This window comes from Camelus bactrianus, chromosome 8 (assembly GCF_048773025.1).
Source record: "Camelus bactrianus isolate YW-2024 breed Bactrian camel chromosome 8, ASM4877302v1, whole genome shotgun sequence".
Taxonomy (NCBI): domain Eukaryota; kingdom Metazoa; phylum Chordata; class Mammalia; order Artiodactyla; family Camelidae; genus Camelus; species Camelus bactrianus.
The window spans coordinates 29,429,220-29,449,871 of record NC_133546.1 but is presented as its reverse complement, the minus strand read 5'-3'; the positions used below and the strand labels follow the sequence as shown (position 1 = coordinate 29,449,871).

Here is a 20,652-nt window from a genome sequence, read left to right as displayed (position 1 = left end):
TGTATGTTTGTATACAAATGTGAACACTTACGGAAAACGAAAAAGGAAGAAGACTTAGGCGGTCATAAAAGCAGCTTCTATTAAAATGATGTTGGTTGCTGGTTCTACCTGATTAGGAGATGGTAAAAAAAACACCTGATCTGCCTTAGCTATTCAGACTTCTTGTGACAGTGAAAGTGTCCAGTGGCTTCAAAATTACATAATGGGAAGGACAATGTAGTGAATATTTTTATGCTGTAATATTTTATACAGAATGCCCACAAGCCTTAGAATGAAACAATGGATGGAAACAAGTTTTACAAATTTTAGATATGTGCTTATAAGCAGAGAATACGATGTAACATTGCCAGGGTTTTATATAGCAAACACGTATTCTAAGTATTTCCTAAAGTACGTAGTGAACATTTACTACAGCTTTTGTACAGAGATAGCTCTTAGATTTTTTTCTATTTTCTATTCCTCCTTCTATGCACAGACAGGATTTTGCTGTTGGGAATTGTCATACATTATGGGTTTTAGATAGGAAAATACCAAAAATTTATTTGTGTTGAATATATGTCTTAATGACATTTTTGTTAAGGAGCATATATTCGATGGTATTTTATTAAAAGGATACAGACTGTACTACTGATCTATATAAATCAAGAACTTTGGACTAGTAAACTGGTTTCTGGATTTGCCATGTTCCAAGGACTGAATAGGGAAAAGTAGGTCTAGCCAGATTCTCAGAGGGAATAAGACTTTGAGACAGGACAAGACAGTGGTTAAGGAAGAAAGCCCATGGTTGGAATCAGACTGACCTGGGTTTAAATCCTGGCTATGCCACCAAATACGGTTTTGGGTGAGTTACTGAGCTCTGCAACCCACTTTTCTTCAGTGTTGACTAGAGGCGTGATAGAACCCATCTTTCTGTGAGAAAGAAGTACGTGAAATCATATGTGTAAATTGTCTGATGTTTTGAATCCTTTTCTGGAGGAAAGTGAGATTGAATTCATAAATCGAAAAGTCTGACACTGAGTACCTGGTGAGCAAATGGCAGTGTATACAACGAGTAGTAAAATCTTTCTTTTTAAAGGAGCACTCAGGTTTTACCTAGTTTATCCATCGGGGAAAATTGTTCTGTCACTCTGCTGTCTTATCAGGAAAGAGTTGCGACTCCTACATTACTTAATAGGGAAGCCAGTTTTATGGCTGATCTTTATCTATTTAGTGAGGTGGGCGTTGTAGAGAACTTAAGTGTGAGTCTTAATTCATTTCATGGTTTCACTAATTCTTGATTAATTCTTCCTCAGGCCTTTACAACCTAGTTCCTCTCTTGAGGATTAAGTCTTAATGATAAAGGAAGAAAGAATATTGAAGCATCTAGTAAACACCAATAGAAGATAGCTATGATTCAAAGAAATACAGGTTTTTTTTTTTCCTGTTTACTCTAAGTCGTAGGAAAAAGAACCAAGATGTAGAATGTAGTATAATAACCAGGCCCTCTCTTGTCTTCACACAGTTTCCAACACATTGCCAGTCTTATTCCACCACTTTACCCCTTGATTGATTTATAGTAACTTCCTTGAAGTATATAATTTCATTTCACAATTTCAGTTAATATCTCTCAAATACAGGGAAGACCTCCCTCTTAAATGTACATGCCGTCATCATTCCTCTAAAAAAAAAGCAGTGATATTTGTCTAATATCATCAGATAGTCAGTTGGTATTCATACTTCCCCTCCTATCTAATAATCTTTTTGATAGTTTAAATCAGGGTCAAAACAAGATCTGTGAAATGCAGTATTGTGATTGGTTAATATGTCTGCTAAATCTCAATCTAAATTTCAAATTTCCTCTTTCATTTGTTACTATTTTTTATATTTTTTTTGTGTGCAGAAAATAAGTTTATAATTTTGTATAGCAGTGACTTTCAGACTTTTTGGATACAGGTCTCCTTTTTGCTCTAAAAAATGAAAAACCCAAAGAGCTATTGTTTGTGTGGGTTTTATATGTATCTATATATATAGAGATATGTATTTATTGCATTAGAAATTAAAATATATTGGTTATTTATTTGTTATTTATTTATAACAATAGTAAGCCCATTACCTTGGTGTATATTAGCATATTTTTTGTGAAATACAATCATAGTTTCCAGAATTTAAAAGAAGTGAGAGAAGTAACACTGGTAGATTTTTGCAAATGTCTTTAATGTTTGCTTAGTAGAAGATAGTTGGATTCTTATATCTGCTTATGCATTCAGTCTGTTGAAATATGTTGTATTGGTTGAAGCATATGAAGAAAATCTGCTTCACACTGATACGGGGTTGGAAAAGGTAGGGATATTTGAAAATTTTCATTTCATGATGGTATTCTTCTTTAATATTACACCAAAACTTGACATGTGGTAGTTTCTTACAGGTGGGTTGCAGTATGCAGTTTGAAACCTAATAATGAGCTTTTTATACTTTGTTACATTAAAATCCATTGGTCTGTTTTGCCCTTTGAATGGATCCTTCAGCCATGCATAATTTTGAAACTTCAAGCATTGGTTGTTTGGAAAATACTCCTTCACTTGAGTTATGCAGATTTTCCAAATGTTGACTTATTTCTTTATGAAATATTGAAAAAATCATACTCATAAATATTACCACCCATTGCCTTAGAAAAGTCTTTCGCTGCTGGGAAACTGTCAAGCTCATGGTGGTAGATACAAATTTTTCCAAAATGCTCGAATTGCTTCATTAGCAACAAATGCTGTCAGTGTTTTCCATGACGTGTCAGGCTCACTTCATTTATTTTTAACAAAATATTTGCCAAATACCCAAACCTGAATAAACATAATTTTTTAAATAAAAGTCAGATTAAAAGCAGCTTGTTCAGCTTGCATCTCAAACAATTCACAAGTGCTTTTCCTTGAGATGACCATGGTACTTTGCCATGCATGAGTGTTTTATGCATACTTCTGTTTCATCACACAGAATATTGAAAAGATATATATTCAAATATCAAAACTTAATAATATGTTTTATTTTACTTCATCAAAGACGGTCTTTGGTGAAACTGACATTTGTTTCCTGTGAGTGCACGGGAGTGAAGAATAGAATGATTGCTACCTCACCTGGGTGCCCCTGCTCCTGCAGTTTTATCCACCATCAGTGTAAATACCAGTGTAATGAAGAAGGCAAATAATGTGGTAGTGTTTTTATGAAAATAATTTTGACTTCTTGCACCTTTTGAAAAGTTCTCAGGGTTCCCAGGATCCATGGACCTCGCTTTGAGAAATATTGCTGAAGAGTTTCTGACAGTCCGAATTTTGCTTCTTCATATCTTTGTGGTGTGATTTCCCATGTTCCTTTGACTCTGATATTTCCTGTAAATAGACTTGATACTTACATCAGGTTTGATTTAGCATTTTCCTGGCAGGACTACTTCATAGATGGTGTTGGATTGGTATTCTTAGAAGACATTGATGGTTGTTGTCTAGAGCCATTATTTTAATGTTTCCAAATGGTTGTTTCAGTTCTATCGTTATTTCTTTGTTTACTAGCAAGGATTTTTTTTTTTTTTTTTTTTTTTTAAGAGAGAGAAACTTCCTCTCACCAACAATTTGGTTACCCTTAGATACAGTTCTCATGGCTCTTATGCAATATAGGCAGGATGAATCCTTGTCTCTTTTTCCAAGTAATGAGTTGGTTCCCTTGTAGCCTCAAAAGGGGATCAGTGAGGTGTTCTTGGTTGGTTTGGAATGTTGTTATGAACTCATGAATTTGAACTTATTTGATGTGTTTCAGTTCACTACAGCTAGTGTGCTTACTTTGGGCAACAGAAACCTTTTCATTTTGGCTTCTGAGTCCTGTTAGTATGACCTCTGCTGTGTTTGATAGCTTCCTTGCTTATTTGACAGGATATTCCAGGCTCATCATGCACGTTTCCTGTCACCAAGCAGAAATCAGCTCCTTCTCTGGGAAGACCTGAGAGAAACGATATTTAGAGACACAGTCTGAGCACTAGACTGTTCACTACTGAGTTTTTTAAATTAATTAATTAATTTTAAATTGAAGTAAGGTCAGTTTACAGTGTTGTTTCAGTTTCTGGTGTACAACACAATGCTTCAGTCATACATGAATATATATATATTTGTTTTCATATTCTTTTCACCATAAGTTACTACAAGATACTGAGTATAGTTCCCTCTGCTATACAGTAGAAACTTGTTTATCTATTTTATATATAGTATTTAGTATCTGCAAGGACTGTTCATTACTGTCGATTGGTGGTGGTTTAGAGTGTGTGAGTGGACAAAGCTAGAAAATATGCATATTTTCTAAATATAAAATGCATCATGAAATCATACTGATACTTCCATTTAGATTTAGGACCCATTGATCTTTGATCACCTGTCAGTGACACCAGCAAAATTACTTATTTGTTATATCCCATGCCACACAGACAAAAGTCTCAGAGTAACTGTATTAAGACTACCATCAGTGATACATGATAATGAAAAAGTTTGTTTTGAAATCTTTTTGAAAATAAAGCATTATCACAGTGTAGTTAGCCAAATTTGTTATCTTATCATAGCCTTATTGTGTTTGCTGTACATTTTTAGACTGTTTTCCTATTTCCCAGAACATCAACATAGCAGATATTTCAACTGAATTTAACAAATCCATTTATTGAAAGAATTAGTCACACTGTGTATTCATTGTATCGATAGAACAAACTTAATTACAAATTTAGCATAGATAGCAGTCAATAATGGACTGAATTTTCATTTCTTTTTTATCTAAATGACCTCTTTTTTCTTTTTCAGTATTTTATGTTGGATATTATCCTTTATCTATATCTAATCTCTTTTCAATGTCAGAGTATTAGGAAAAAAAAAACTCTTTAGAGGGTGAAGAATTCTATCCATATGTCATGATTTTTTGTTTTAAGTGGATATGCTATGAGACAACGTATTCCTTTTCTTTTTAACAATAGCAAAAGTTTACTGTGACACCTTTTTACCTTAGAACTTTTATTAATATTATCTTCTGTAATTTACTATGAATTATACTAGAAAATATGTTCATGACATTTTTGAAGTAGTTATTTCTATATCTGTGGATATGGGATATTGTTATTAAGAAAATTATGTAATTTAGGGAAACTGAAGGAATGACCACTAAAATAACAACTGATTGTATGTAGAATATTTAGTGATATGCATTTTTTCCCCTTTTCCAGATTGAAAAATACATCATGACTGAGTCTGCCTCTAGCACAAGTGGCCAGGAGTTTGATGTATTCAGTGTCATGGATTGGAAAGATGGAGTAGGTACCTTACCAGGAAGTGACTTAAAGGTAAACTGTCTTTATTACATAAAATTGTATGTGTGTGTATCTCTGCTTGTGTGTTTGTTTTGTTTTTTTTTTTGTTTTGCTTTTGATTATTACTAAGATGAATGTGAGCACATACGTGAAATAAGAGTTAACAGAATTAAGCATAGTGATTTTGGTTTTATACAATGCATGGTCCTTAGCATCTCATGGTGATGAACTGCTGGTGGATTGGCAGAAGCCTTTGTCACTTGGGGGAGGAGACTAAAGAATATTTCTGCAGTCTGTACTCATTAGGTAGAAATTAATGTATAGTTTCAAGGAAGATCATTTCAGTTTTTACTCTGTCATGATGGCCAATATATGTAAAAGCAGCGGACTTAGAAGACCTAGCTTTGTGTGTTTTGTAGTAATAGGCTTTATAACTAAGGGAAAAACCACATTCCCTGTGAAGAATTGTCTTATTTAAAAAGTGGGGAATGTTAAATATTGAATAAACAGTACTATTCACCCCCTTTGTTTATACTGTAGCTCTTAAATATGGATTTTTATCTAATCCCTTGTTCAGAAGCTGGTCCTTCCTGTAGATGAGAACTCCCTCAGAGAGCAGTGCTTCAGTCCGCTCCTTTCCTAGGTGCTCACCCAGCCCCTTTGCCCCAGCCCCCTGCAGCCACCCCAGGACCACATCTGCTGCACCATGGTGCAGGGTTGTGCAAGCCCCTACCTGGAAAGCTGCCGCTCCCACCCCTCATTTCTGACTTGCTTTTGCTCTGATCCTGTCTCTGGGACCTTGAACCTGCCTGTGGCCCTTTGGACTTTGTGTTTGTACTTGGTCATTCAGGTATTTGAACTTCCTGTCTCCCTAACTGGCTGTCTCTTGGCTTGCCTTGGTAATGCTTGGCATTCTGGCCTGTCTTGAATATAGAAATTCCTGCCCCCTAATACTGACGTCTTGGAGTTCAGTCCCTTTTAGTGGCTACTTGGCAAGTATCTGAGTTGAGCCAAAACTGTCCTAGTTCAAGACCTCAGTGGTGATATTTGGACAGTTTGCCTCTTATTGGAAGAAAACTACTTAGATTTTAGTTGGTTTAGGTTTAATTAAGTGCAGTGTGCCAACATATCTGAGTTTAGTTTAACAAAAACACTGCAGTGAGATTTAGTGAAATCTGGAGATGAGATTTCGTTTTTAGTTTTAGTTCTGTGTGACCTTGAACAAGTCAGTTAATCTCTTTGGATCCAGTTTCCTCTTTGGTAAAATAAGGAATTAAATGAATACCAAGGATTTTATCTGCTCTAACATTCTCCAAATGTTCATCTGGATTAAATATGATAGAACCGGAGTGCTGAAATTTTTGAGAAAGAAAAGCTGTTCCAGATTCTGATAGTGTCAGCCATGTATTAGCTACATGAGCTTTGTCAGATTACTTAAATTCTAAGTTTCAGAATTTTTATCTATAAAATGGGATATAGGATTTAGGTCATAAGGTGGTCATAGGATTGAAAAAAGTAATATATGTAAAGCACTTAAATTGTATCTTTTACTGCTTCATGGTATGTTTTGTAAACTGCTTTTTTTTTTTTTTTTTTGATTGCTTCTGTCTCTTATTTTTCATATACATCTTTATCCCTTTTCTTCTGAGTGGCTTTTTGTGTGTGTGTCAGGTGGATGATGAAATTTGTCATTTTTGTTCTGTTAAGTTTTGACGATGGAGTGAAGTCTCCATCCCTAAAGAAATTTAGATTGCCTTAAGGTTTTCTAAGTAATGGATTTTAGGAATTAACCTATTACTTTTATTAAGGTAATCAGGTAATTAAGCCACTTAGTGGGTATTATAATCTGGGTTATTTGATTTGACTTTTAGGCTCATCTAATTACCTGGGTAATTGCCATGTATCCAGTTCACTTTATGTGCTGTTGACAGTTTGATTTAAAAAAATATTTAAAAAATATTTTCTACTTTATAATCCTTTTTATCTGTGGAGGCTCAGAGACTAGCCAGTTGATTATATTACTTAGAATTTCTAATTCGCTTGCTCTTAATATTAAAATTTAAGTTGTTTAAGAGGTGTGATTGAGAAATCGATTTTTCACAATTAAGTTATTGGAAAGAACGTTGAATAAATCATGAAATCTACTCTCTCACATCATGCTTTGCTTGTTTTACACTCTGGAAGCTTCTCTTTTTAATGGGCAAAGGCATGTGGGTTTCCTGATGTGCCATCCCTGGGACAGCCAACTGAAGTTCATTCGGCTGGTACGTGGCGGTCAGGGTCTTATCATGGGAACAGGTTTTTTTGCTTGTTTGTTTGTTTTGTTTAATTTTTTTTTATTGAGTTATAGTCAGTTTACAATGTTGTGTCAATTTCCAGTGTAGAGCACAAATTTTCGGTTATACATGAACATGCATATATTCATTGTTGCATTCTTTTTCGCTGGAACAGGTTTTTATATGCTTCAGTTTATTGCTGTTTTGAAAGAATTTTTCCCTGTAAGAGCCTCATGATTGCTGGCCAATCAACTTATATTACTCTTCTGCTCAAAATCCTTTAGCAGTTTCCTGCATCTGTGGTGGTAAAGTTCAAGCCCCGTAAGTTTACCACAGAAGCTTTTTGGTGGCCTAGCCCCTGCTTTCCTCTCCAGCTGCATCTTGTTTCACTCCTCCGTGCCTTCCGGTTCCCTTCCCAGTCCAGGCAGCTAGTTGAAGGCATTCCATCTTGGTCGCTTTTACTGTTTCCTGTTGCTGGAATCCCCTTTCCCCTCTTGACACTGGTCTAACCAGCCCTTACCTGACACAGCGCACAGGCTCCTGATTTGGGTGCAGTAGCGGAAAGAATAGAGAACTTGCTCCATCTTTTCATTTAATTCTCGTGTTTAAACCACTTGAGGTAGTTTCTGTCACTGTCGTCCGTTTACAGATGGGGAAACAGAGGCCTGGGGTGGTTAAGTCACTTGCTCAAGGTCAGGTAGTTACTGACAGAACCGGGTCTTAACAACCAGCCTTTTCTGATTTTAAAATTCTCTTCCCACTGCTATACTACAGTCTAACAAGAGAAATGTTTTTATATCAAAAGAGATGAGAGGAAAATGTTACAGCAATTTAGAAGAGGTGTTACTTTAGCTGGAGGGATCAGGAAGGCTTTGGGAGCAGATGTCATGTGAGCTTTAGGTGCCTGAAAATAGGTAGGAGTTTGTGTGAAGACTTTCGGGGGCAGGGACGGGGGAGAGAAGAGGACCTCCAGGAGAGGGACTAGCATCCGAAATGCAGTGATAGGAGAGAATGACAAGTGTCCACTGGCCTTCTTGAAAATGTTATAGTCATTAACAAGACATTGTTGCTTAAACAAGCTTTGGAAACATTACCATTGCCTAATTTATTTCTTTAAAACTTAAACTGGTGTTTGTAGATTAATATCAAGGCCAGCTGTAAGATCAGGCAGGCAACTAAGCGATAAGGCTCGTGGGAAGGTTCATGGTAGGGTTTGCTGTCCCTAAACGATTTCTCTACCCGAACTTCTTATGATGTCTGAAATTTATCTGCAGAGAATTATTCCTCTGGGTCATAAAGATTTAGTCTCCTGGAGTCCCTCAGTAAAATGTAGGTACACTCCTGAGAGCGATAGCATCTTATCTCGTAAGAATAGTTGCCACTTAAGGGAGAGCAAGACCCAGCAGCAGCGATGCAGAAATCCAACTGGAAAATTCACTGCGCTCTTAGTGCAGGGTACCTTGTCTTGACTGACACTCAAAACAGTTCAGTTATTAAATATCTTTGCCCTTAAAACAGATTGGTAAGTAGAACTCTCATGTCAACATAGAAAGTAATAAAAATAGTAACCTCAGCAGTCTCTTTTAATGATCTACTATTAAAGACGGGCAAAAATAGACAAAAGATCTTTGCCTCTACAAGCAAAAATAAGGAGGAGAATGAATCACCTAATGGCGGTTTAAGCCAAGACAAACAAACAAAACCTTTACAACCCCTTATGTATTTCAGGCATATAGTAATCTTCTGATTGACCTGGATGTATCCACTAGCAGAATGAGTGACATTGTCAGCTGATGTGTGTGATTTGCTTAATGAAGCCCTTTTGTAAAGTTTATAATTTTGACATTCTTGTTTGTAGAATGGAGTCATTTGCTAATTTTTTATAGTGCTTTTTAGATATCTAGGTTAAAAGAACTAATAACTTAAAAAAAAAAAGAATTGAAAGTGATCATATTAAGTTTCCATGGTTCCAGCATCATTCATAAAAGCATTACCAATTTCAGAACCTGAGTGTTTTATTGGAGAAAAAATGTTAGGAAATGTGTCAGTCTTTCTGGAATTCCATCTGTGGAACTCAGTCATGTCAGCAACACCTAACTAACAACCTATGTTGCCCAACATTTTTTATAACCATAGTAATATTGTGGAAGAAACAAGAAATCCAAATTGTGAAGTCAGAAAAAGAATTGATCCCTATGTCTTTTTGCATATGATGGTATACTTTGAAAACACTTTGAGCTTACTTTTGAGATAAAGTAACTTGGATTAGAGTAGATGCTTTTAAGTTTTTTTTTTAAGGTTATAGGATGCCTTTGAGAATATGATAAAACTTATGAATCCTATCCCCAGATAAATATATGTGCCTTTACAATAATTTTGCATATATGTCATGGGATTTATCAGCCTCTAAAGTCCATTCATGGGTCCCTGGCTTACAGGAGGTAACTGTGTCTTTAAATGCCATTGCATCTTTACTTTGTGCTTAGACTGTAGATCACTTACTGGCAATAACTATTAGGAGAAGGAGAAGGAGAAAATAACTGGGATTAAATGTTATATTATGGAAATACTACCTTTTAACTTTGAAAGTATTTGAGCCTAAAGCTTCCAAGTGTCATAGTCTGATTTTTTATTTCAAGTTTTCACTCAGCAGTGTTCTCTTTCCCAGCATTTGAAGTGCCAGGGTGGTTTGTAGTGAACAGCAATGTGGAACCTTAAACCATGGGAGACTTTCTGTGTGATGTAAACGTTTGGTGTTATTCGCCATGTTTCCCATTTGTCAGAAAAGTTTAACATCAACATATAATAAAAGTAGAACTGCTTACCTGGGCTGATGCCAGTTTAAAAAATTTTTCATTCAGAATTGATTTTCTGCCAAATTTTTAAATATCGTTCATTAATAATCATGATGGCTTGGTTTTTCTACTATTGCCCAGTAGATGGTACTGTCAGCTTTATTTTGAAATATTCTGTTTTCAGAGTTGATCATTTAAAAATTATTTTTTTCCCCAAAAGTAAAGTTATTTTTAGCTCTTTCCCTTCCAATTGACTTTTTACCACCTCCTAAACTGACATTTTTAGGTGAACCCACTAGGTTTAGTATATACATTTTACGTGGGAACTTGCATCTGGAGTGTATAACAGGGAGAAAACATTTTCACTTTCCTTAACTGTTTCAGCTTGTTCAGTCTAGAAAGCTTTTTACTGATGATGGACTATGTGCAGAAAATTGTTTAAGGTGCTCTTTTCACCTGGTAGAAAGAATAGTTAATAAGAAAGGTGTAGTTTTTGCTTAAGATTTTTCTGGCTTGTAGTGTGCATCTGGTTTGGTAAAATAGATCATTCTGTTGGCATGCTGATTAAATAAATTTTTAGATTAAGAAATGGAAGGCCTCATTTAAATACTGCATATTTGCATGCTCATATATATTTCTGTGAGAGATCTAGAAACTTTAAGCAAAAAGTTTTATAATCCTTTTGAATTTTGAGCTGTCTAGCTCTTCATCCCCTGTTAAAGTTAGATCTCTAAAGTCATTCTGTTTTATGGAAAAACAAAAGAAATACCGAATGACTTTGAACTTCATGAATGTGAGAGTAAAGTTAGCTGTTTCAGGGAGGATGGGGCCCCTCCCTGCACACAGGTAGTAGTGAAAAGCCTTCAACACATATACAGGATGTCTGAGAAATTGTAGAAGAATATTTGGTTTGAGGCTTTCTGGGAGGTGAGAGGAAATTTTCAATATTTGGAGTCAAAATGTCCATGAAATCAAAATACCCTTACTTTTTAGTAATAAAATTGGCCACGAGCTAGGAGACTTGGTTAGAAAGGAGAACTCTAAAGAACGGTGAAAGAGGAAGTGTGGGGCCGGAGGACCCGTGACTCATGCTCAGCCGTCCTTGTTTACATCTTGGAATATGAGGCTAGGAATGCAAAGGTCGTAATTTCCAGAATAGCAGCACTCCTTTTCTTTAAACTAGGTGAACTGGGGTGAGACAGGTTGATTCCTGGGAAAACAGTAATTCTCCTTATACTTAACTTTGATGATTAAATAAGCAGTGATATGAAATAAGAAAAAGAAATTTTAGCAAAATTTAAAAAAATAGTGTTTGAAGTTACAAGCCGTATCAGTGAGCTGGCAACTCCACAGGATGGTTCAGGTGTGGTTGTTTGTGTCCTTAAGGAGCGTGTTGCTGCTTTGTTCTATTCTTGCTTCCCAGAATTCCAAAATTGGTTAATGTAAGGCGCTTAATAGTGGTAGTGAGCTGATCTAGATAGAATTATTTAAATTAACTTTTCAAACCTAATTCACTTGCTGAAAAATTGTACCAGCCATTAAATGATGACTCTTCTGAGCACTTTTGTAAATTTTGCCTCTTTCTACCTTTGTCGATAGTTTCGCGTAAATGAGTTTGGAGCCCTGGAAGTTATTACAGATGAGAGTGAGATGGAAAATGTTAAAAAAGCAACAGCTACTACAACCTGGATGGTACCAACTGCGCAAGAAGGTAAGAATGGGTCATCTGGATGGCCATTTCTTTCTTTGGAGAATTTTACAGTAAGAACATCTAAGGTTTTATAATAGGCTGCAACTTTGAAAATCCTGGGTGATCGTCTTGTCACATATTCTTAGGTAAATTTCTATAATGAAACTGATATGGAACCAGCTTTTATATTTTTAAATAACTTGAAACTGTCTTCTTTTCTAATGCCAGATCTGTCATAGCACAAAGTTAATTGGAAATTATCAAGTATTACCATGTTGTCATAGCCTACCCAGGTGATATTAGCCAAAAGCCTGCCACTTTTTTCTCATCTACTCCGATGGTTGTAACTAACACCTATATGCTGATGACTCCTAAATCTATATCTCCAGCCCCGACCTCTCCCCCGAGCTCCAGGCCCGTATTTCCACCTGCCTACTGGACATCTCCACCTGGATGTCCCACAGGTACCTCAAACTCCACATGTCTGAAATGCAATTCATTTTCTATTTCTTTCTCCCCTCCCCACAACCTGCTCTTTCTTCTGTAGCCCGCATATCAGTTGACGGTAGCACCACCCACCCCACGGACAAGCAAGAAATCTAGGAGTCATCCTGAATTTGTTCTCCCCCAGCCCCACAGCCTGTTACTTAATCCTTTTGGTTTTTATTTCCTAAGTATGTCTTGGATCTGGCCTTTTCTGCCTATTATCACTGCCACTGCCCTAACTTAGACCCTGATCCCTTCTCACCTGAACTACTGCAGACGTATCCTAAAGAATCACTCTGCTTCTGATTTCCCCTAATTTATCCAGCACACCGAAGTCAGAGGAACTTACATAGATTGCTTATCTGATGCTTCACCAATTTCTTATTGTCTCTAGCAAAGATCTGGGTGACCCGCACCCACCTGCTTGCTTTGTCTCTTTGTTCTCTGTTCTGTTCTTTGAACGCTGTGTTCTGGCGGGGCCAGCAGCACTGAATTACATCAAACTCTCCCAACTCCGTGCGGTTTCATGCTTCCTTGCCTTTGCTTGTGCTGTTTCTCTTGGCTGGGATGCCGTTTCTCTCTTTGTCCATTTGGTAAATTCCTCCTTGGCCTTCGAACCCCTGTTGAGGCTTTATATCAGAAAATCTTTCCTTGACCTCCCCCCAGGCCGGATGAGTCACCTCTGCCTCTGTGCTACTTCTGGACCTTGTTCATACTTCAATTATTGCATGCATCACATTCTATTATAAATGCCGGTTTTCTTGCCTGTCTTCTCTCCTAGACTGTGAGCTCTCTTGGGCAAGGTCTGTGCTGTCATTATCAGTGTCTAGCGTAAATTGGTGCCTAATAAATGTTTGCTGAATGATTGATCAGCCAGCCTAGTGATTCAGGTGAAAGGAAACGTGAGCTCCTGTGGATGGCATGGATTCGGGAGACCTGCTGCATTAAAAGTAGACGAGAAAAACGTTGCTTTGGCCCATTAAGTAAAACATGATATAACGTAGATAACCCTTTTAACAAATTGTCAAAAAGATACCGCTGCATAAGAGTCTATATATGGATGGTTTCATCTTCTGAATTTAGTGACCGTGAGATTGTCTTCATTTTACTCAGACAAGCTTCTGCTTATCTTTTCTGCAGGGTGGTTTTTGTTATGTAAATAATTCGGGTGATGCCAATGGGGCCCATCCTCTTCTCCCCACCAAACGCTGTAGTTTGATCATTCATTCAACAAACATCATTCTTTTATTGTGTTGCTAACAAAATTATTAGAAGAAAAAATATACGTGTATTTTAAGTGTTTGTTGTCACAGTTTTATTTTTATTTTTTATATATATTTTTTTGTCTCCTTCTTCTCATCTTCTAGTCTTTTCTGAGAAGACTGGGATGCCTTTCAGGTTGAAAGATCCGGTGAAAGTGGAAGGCCTTCAGTTCTGTGAGAACTGCTGCCAGTACGGCAGCGGAGACGAGTGTCTTTCTGCAGGAAACTATTGCAGCCAGAACTGTGCACGGCATCTCAAAGACAAGTAGGTTTTTGCCCCCATCCCATCTGTAAAATGAGTTTGAGAGTCCAAGATCACGGTGCTTGGGGATACAGAGGTTTTGTGCTTGCTCTCTGACATCTGTCACCGAAAGATGCCTCCCCCCACCCCCGGAGACTTTCCCCCAGGGGCCCTTGGACCTTGTACCCATTATTGGACCTGGTGACCCCAGTCATGTCTCTGCCCCCTTCTTTAGACTTTTGTTTACATTAAGTGGATTGCTCCCTAGCCAAAAGCATTTAGGTTTCTTTGGGCTCTGTACACATTTTAATGATACTGGTGCTTATGGAAACACTTGTTTATATTTGGGGGTTCTTAGGCGAGTGAGCTAAAACTCCACAGCTGGAGTAAAGCTTTTCCCTGATTGGGAAGCAGCTCCATGGCACAGGGAGCAATGTAGTGAGTTGTGTTGTGGCTGAGCTCAGGACAGACTGAGGGTTACGAGACAGCTGTGACCAATGGTGGTGAGGGACTGCCACTTGGGGACTGTCTGACCAGGTCAGCTTATCATCCAGAAAGTGTGTTTCTTGCATATGATTGTTTACTACAAATAAATGACTTGACATTTATGTTTTAGTGGAGTTTCCCATGTGTTTTAATCAGCACAGACTTGGGAATCGTCTGTTTTTGTTGGCCAACTGATATTTTACAAAGTTACACTTGGCCTTTTTCAGTTGGACTTGGCATTCTTAATAATTGCTAGAACTTAGCTTTAAAATTGCCCTGAAGACTAGAATATCTCTCAGTGGTTGATTCTTTTATTAGTATGGATGGCAGCTGTGAAAGACAAGTAATTTAAAACTTATTAGAACCTTTTTCACATGTAGCCTGGTCCCATTTTTAAATTACATAATTAATTATCTGATTCTAATAAATAATTAATTACGTAAGTTAACATATAAGCTAATTTCCACTCTCAACCTTGACAGTGTCATGCGTGATATTGGTTTGAAGTGTCTCTTATCTGTGATATTTTTATATATACACATTTCTCCTAGGAGTTACATACTTTTTAAAAAATAATGTTTGCGTTGATAATCAACATGTAGATATTTGATAGGTTTTGTTTCCTGACATTCTTTTGCGTTCATAAATACAACAGAGATCAGAAGGAGGAAAGGGACGTGGGAGAAGACAACGAGGAGGAAGATCCTAAGTGTAGTCGGAAGAAAAAGCCAAAGTTATCTCTGAAGGCCGACTCCAAGGAGGAGGAAGAGCGAGATGACGAGATGGTTAGTGCTCGCGGGGCTGCTTCTGAAGCCGGGAGTGCCGTGGTCCAAGGCACTGGCTGTGGAGCCAGTTACCTGAGTTCAAATGCTGGTTCCGGGACTCTGTTTTACCGTCAGCAAGTTACCTAGCTGCCCTCTCTGCGAGTTGCTGTCCTCATCTCAGAATAGGAATAATAAGTCCCCCTTCCTCAGGGTGAAGAAGTAGGAGGTCCTGGACTTCATTGTTGGGGTGAGAGAGGCAGTAGCAGAACCTTCAGTTCCACACGTGAATTTTAAATTCCTCTCGACAGCAAAATGCCAATCTCATTTTGGTCAATTGCAGACGTCTCATAAAACCATGTGAGTAGGTAGAAAATGGCAGATAAATGTCAGGTATATTTGGGGAAAACTCATTCAGAATGTGCTAATTAAACAATAAATATCTCATCTGTAAAGTATTAGTAGCTCTATGAAAAGAGAACTTGGAGGTCTCAAAGCATTCTCCTTAAGATCAATATTGAGCAGCGATTGTTCGCTAGTCACCATTCTGGGAGCTGGGAGTGCAGGGATGAATAAGGTAGCAGGACAGAGTCTCTCTCTTCTCAGGGACCTTACCTTCTTGTTAATAAATAATAAAACTTAAGTAAATAAAATAAATGGGAAATGTCAGCCTGTGATAAGCGCGATGCTGAGAATTACAGTAGGGCAGTAAGATTATCTGACTGCTCTAAGTTGGGTTATCAGGAGGGGTGGCATGGACAGTGTGATCTGAATAATAAGAAGGAGCTTGATACGTAAAGTTAGGAGTGAGGAGCCGCCCAGGGCAATGCCAGGGAAGTCTGTAAGGTAAGGACAGATGTCTGTGAGTCTGTTTCTGTTTTGTATATAAGTTCATTTGTCTTTTCTTTTTTTTAGATTTCACATATGAGTGATATCATATGGTATTTTCCTTTCTCTTTCTGGCTTACTTCACTTAGAATGACATTCTCCAGGGCCATCCATGTTGCTGCAAATGGCATTATTTTATTATTGTGCTGTACACCAGAAATTGACACCACATTGTAAACTGACTATACTTCAATTAAAAAAATACACACAGAAAGAAAAAAGAATATGCATAGCATGTTTTGTTTAAAGAAGTAAAGAAGACAAGGTAGTTGAGCTTTGAGGATTAGGGGAGAGTGGAGTAAGATGAGGCTGAAGATGTCTGTGTGGTCCAGGGCTTTATGTTAAACCAGAGCAGTGAGTTTTCATTTTATTCTGAGTGTGATGGGAAGCCACTGGAAAGCTGAAGGCAAGAGGATACTTTGATATGATTAATGTTTTAAAATGATCACTCTGGCTTTGACATGTGAGAGGAAGACTCGGATCAGGGAAACCAGTTAGAAGTTCATTGCAAGAGACCAGAGGGCTAGAGGGCTGTACGAGATCGAAGTCAGTGGACTTGGGATACATGCTAGAGGTAGGGTTGTCAGGGGGCGTGAGGGAAAGAAAAAAACTAGGGCTAACCCCTAGATTTTTGGCTTGAACAGTTGTGCCATTTCGTGAGAATGGGAAGGCCAAGAGTGGAACGTGGAATCTGGAGGCCTTCGGCTGTCCTGAGTTTGAGATGGTTTTTTAGACATCCAAGTGAAGATCCCACGTAGGCATCTGGATTCATGGATGTGGAGTCAGGGAGGCAGTCAGGGCTGGAGGTGCGTAGACTGGGGATGTTTGGCAGACAGGTAATCTTTAAAATCTAGGGAGAGGGATGAAGTAGAGAAGAGAAGGGGGCTGGACTGCAGGAGGACATCAGCAAGGGGGCTGAGAAAGAGGGGCCAGTGAGGTACGAGGGAAACCAGAACAGAGTGGTCAAGGAGCTGGAAGAAAAAAGCGTTTCAAGGAGGCGGGAGCAGTATCTGTACTATTAACAGTGTGTAATTCTTGGAAATGTTCTTATTTTGTGAGGACCTCAGGCCAAAAGCAACACAGTTCTCAAGTGACCTATATTCTTACTTTCTGTAAAAGTTATGAAGTGAAATTGAAGAACCGTACAGAAAAAATGATGCTTTCTGACAGCTCTCTAGCTTTTCATTGGTGCCAGTTTCATGAACTTTTTAAAACCTGTAAACTTTTCTTCCTTCTTGTAGGAGAACAAACAAGATGGGAGAATCCTGAGGGGCTCCCAGAGGGCCCGAAGGAAACGGCGAGGTGATACGGCCGTGTTAAAGCAGGGTGAGTGGGTGGGAGGAAGATTTTACTTGCAGCTTTATGAAATCGAACATGTTTCACCCAGGTAGACGTTTTAGTCTTAATTGTCATGCACACTCTGGCAGGTTAAGTGTTGTTTGGCGGTTTTCTTTGATTAAATGAGCCAATAAAAGAGTTTATAAGAAGTAGATGGGGGGGAAGAGTGGAAATTAGTAACTTTTGAGTAGTGTCAGGGCAAACTTGAGACTGTTTTCCGTTATTTACTTTTCCATCAAGTAGGTTTCTTCTGCTTCAGCACTTTTACTACAACTTCTGTTCTTGTTCATTTCCTAAGATGATAGATTTTTAATGTTTCTTCTCGATCACAACCTCCTGACATGGCACTGTTTTTCCTTTCTTTGTTCCTCAAGGAACACTTTATTCTCATGAGGAATCTCGTCCTCGGGCCCTGCCCTTCAGTACTTGGTGGATGAACTGGCTGCCTTATTCGTCATGGACCTTGGGTCCTCTCCATAGACGCCTCTGTGTGCTGCACTAGGCTGTATCCCAGGGACCTTCCTGTTAGCTCATGGCACCGTGCACAGCCCCACTTCCAGCCCACCAGCCACATTGTCCCTCCAAAACGGGGCCCGAACCCAGCGCTTCTCTTCAGGGCTGGGCTGCATTCTTCGTTCATTCATCTCTTAATTCCTCAAAGAGTTTTGAGATATTTCTACCTGTGAGCAGACAGCCTAACTTTTACATTTCAGAGATGACCTTCTATTTTTATGTCACGGAGATTAAAGGGAGTAAATAATCTTCAGTTACTCTGCCTCTATCCTTCAGTTCTACTCCCAGGGCCCTGGCTGGTCCGTGACCTTGCTCCTTCAGTCTCTCCCCGACTTGAGTTCTTCCACTGTTTTCCCCTTCATGAGCTTCATCACTGCCTGTTCTGATCCCACCCCTAAAATACCTTTCCCCCAATTTTACTGCCCGTCAAGTTGTTACACTCTTTCTTTCATTTTTCATTTTTTGTCAACTTAATCCCAAATAAAGTTGATAAGAGCTGCCTCGATATTTATCACTTACGTGTTCTTTTGCTGCTTAAGATCTGGCCCTTGATACATTGATTTTTTCCCCCCTCTCCAGGATTAGCGGCCAGTCCCCAAACACTTAGCACTCTGGCCTTTTCTTGATCCTCAACTTCTTGATCCCTTAGGACAACATTTTGAGCCTCCTGCGTCCAGAAGCTCTCACTTCCTGTAGCTTCCATGATACTGTTCTATCTTGGCTTCCTACTACGTCGTCTTCATTTACACTAAGTTCCACTAAGTTCTTCTATCTTCTACCCTTGTCCCTGGATATACACATAGTTCACTTCTTAGCTCTCATTTCTTTGGAAGAGGAGCCAGGAAAAGAGACTGGCAGATACCAGCCATGGAAGTAAGAGGCGAGCCAGGCCTGGGAGTGGCTAGGGAAGCGAGAAGTCGCAGTATACCTACCACTCTGCTTTCTCAGATCTGGACATCCTGTCATTTTTGTCTCCCTTGGCTTTCAGGTTTGCCTCCAAAAGGAAAGAAAGCTTGGTGCTGGGCATCCTACCTGGAAGAGGAAAAAGCTGTGGCAGTGCCGGCGAAGCTGTTCAAGGAGGTACGGGCCCTTCCAGAAGGCGTTGTCTGTAAGAGCGGGGGCTGGAAAGCTGGTCTGGAATTAGTATTGCCGTTCCTACTGTCTGTTTAGGAAATGTGACTAGGGATAATCTCTCAAACGTATTGTTTCTCATATGTGGAGGGTCACCTCCCAGGGCAGCTGGCCTTATGTGCGTACACCTTCCCTAGTGCCACATGCACAGGCACACACACCTCCCCTATTGCCACATGCACAGGCACACACACACACACACACTCTTTCAACATTTACCAGGCTTTCATGCATTTATTTTGAGAAGGATGCTTCTACTACTACTGAAAAACTAGTAGATAAAGAAAAACCGGCATGCAGTGTCATGTCAACATCATGGCTTTGGGAGAATAAAAATGAGTTACTGAGGTTTACATAATATCACAACAAAACATCTACAAATGGCTTACTATATGAACTATAATGAAAATATTTTGTCATAAGTGATTTAAAATCAGTAAAAGTAGTTCTGAGTAGGAGCTGCTGTCCATGGGCTAAACCAGGGGTCAGTAAACCTTTTCCATAAAGAGAGATAGAAAATATTGTAGACTTCGTGGGGCATGTGGTCTTAGTTGTAAATCAACTCTGTTCTTGCAGTGAAAGCAAACAAAGACAGTATATAAATGAATGAACTATGGCCATATTCCAGAAAAACTTTATTTACAAAAACAGGTGGTGGGCTGGATTTGACACAAAGACTGGTTTACAGACCCCTAGTTTAAATTATTTAATTATATTTAATCATGGTATGAAATGAATCTGCCGTCAATACCGTGTTATGTATGTATGAACACAGAATTTTTAAGAAGTAGTGAATAGTAAATGTTGGGATGATTACATCTACATTAAGAATATTTAATTTAAATATAATAGTAATTGCATTTGACACTAAACTGTATAATTATTTTCTGCAACTTTGGTCCTTTTCAGAATAGACTTTCTCTACACTTTTAAAAAAAGTTTTAATGTAGCTAATTACCTGCATCAGTAGTACATTCATGTGATTGGGAATATGAAAGTGCTGTAAGAAAATTGTGTATGAATTTAAGACGTATATGAACACGAATCCTCCCCTCCCTATCTTTAATCAGCTGATAACGTATGTCACCTAACTGGTTTGGGCTTTGCTTTTTTAACTTACTTTGGAGATTATGCCATCTCAGTTCATTTACTTCCCTCATCAGTCTTTCATACTAATGCATAGCATTCCGTCTTGTGTTTGTTCCCTAATAAAGTAAGCTGCTCCCTATTGATTGACATACATGTCACATATGTGTCATTATGTATGTGACACATAATGAGTATGACACACACATATATGTGTCAATAGGGAGCAGCTTGAGTTATTATGAAACAGATATAGATGGAATACTACATGTATATGTGGAATATGTTTTATATATTTATGAATCTTTTGCTAAGTGTTTTAGTGAATAACCTTGTACACCTCTCATTTTGCACATGTGTGGGTATCTCTGTTGGATAATTTCCTGGCATTAGAATTGCT

The 20,652-nt window shown here is 38.3% G+C and overlaps 1 protein-coding gene across 5 annotated transcripts in view; it reads left to right on the top strand.

Moving 5' to 3' along the window:
* L3MBTL3 (L3MBTL histone methyl-lysine binding protein 3) overlaps positions 1-20,652 on the top strand; it is a 108,744-nt gene that overhangs the window by 16,450 nt on the left and 71,642 nt on the right. For 4 of the 5 annotated variants that reach the window (XM_045524515.2, XM_074368380.1, XM_074368381.1 and 1 more), the window contains exons 3-9: positions 5,216-5,332; positions 11,970-12,081; positions 12,450-12,524; positions 13,914-14,073; positions 15,191-15,320; positions 17,426-17,510; positions 19,024-19,115. In XM_045524515.2, the coding sequence (XP_045380471.1) occupies positions 5,231-5,332; positions 11,970-12,081; positions 12,450-12,524; positions 13,914-14,073; positions 15,191-15,320; positions 17,426-17,510; positions 19,024-19,115 (756 nt within the window). In that variant the 5' untranslated portion in view covers positions 5,216-5,230. The remainder of the gene's footprint in view (positions 1-5,215; positions 5,333-11,969; positions 12,082-12,449; positions 12,525-13,913; positions 14,074-15,190; positions 15,321-17,425; positions 17,511-19,023; positions 19,116-20,652) is intronic. The other variant, XM_074368382.1, reaches the window with a different exon arrangement.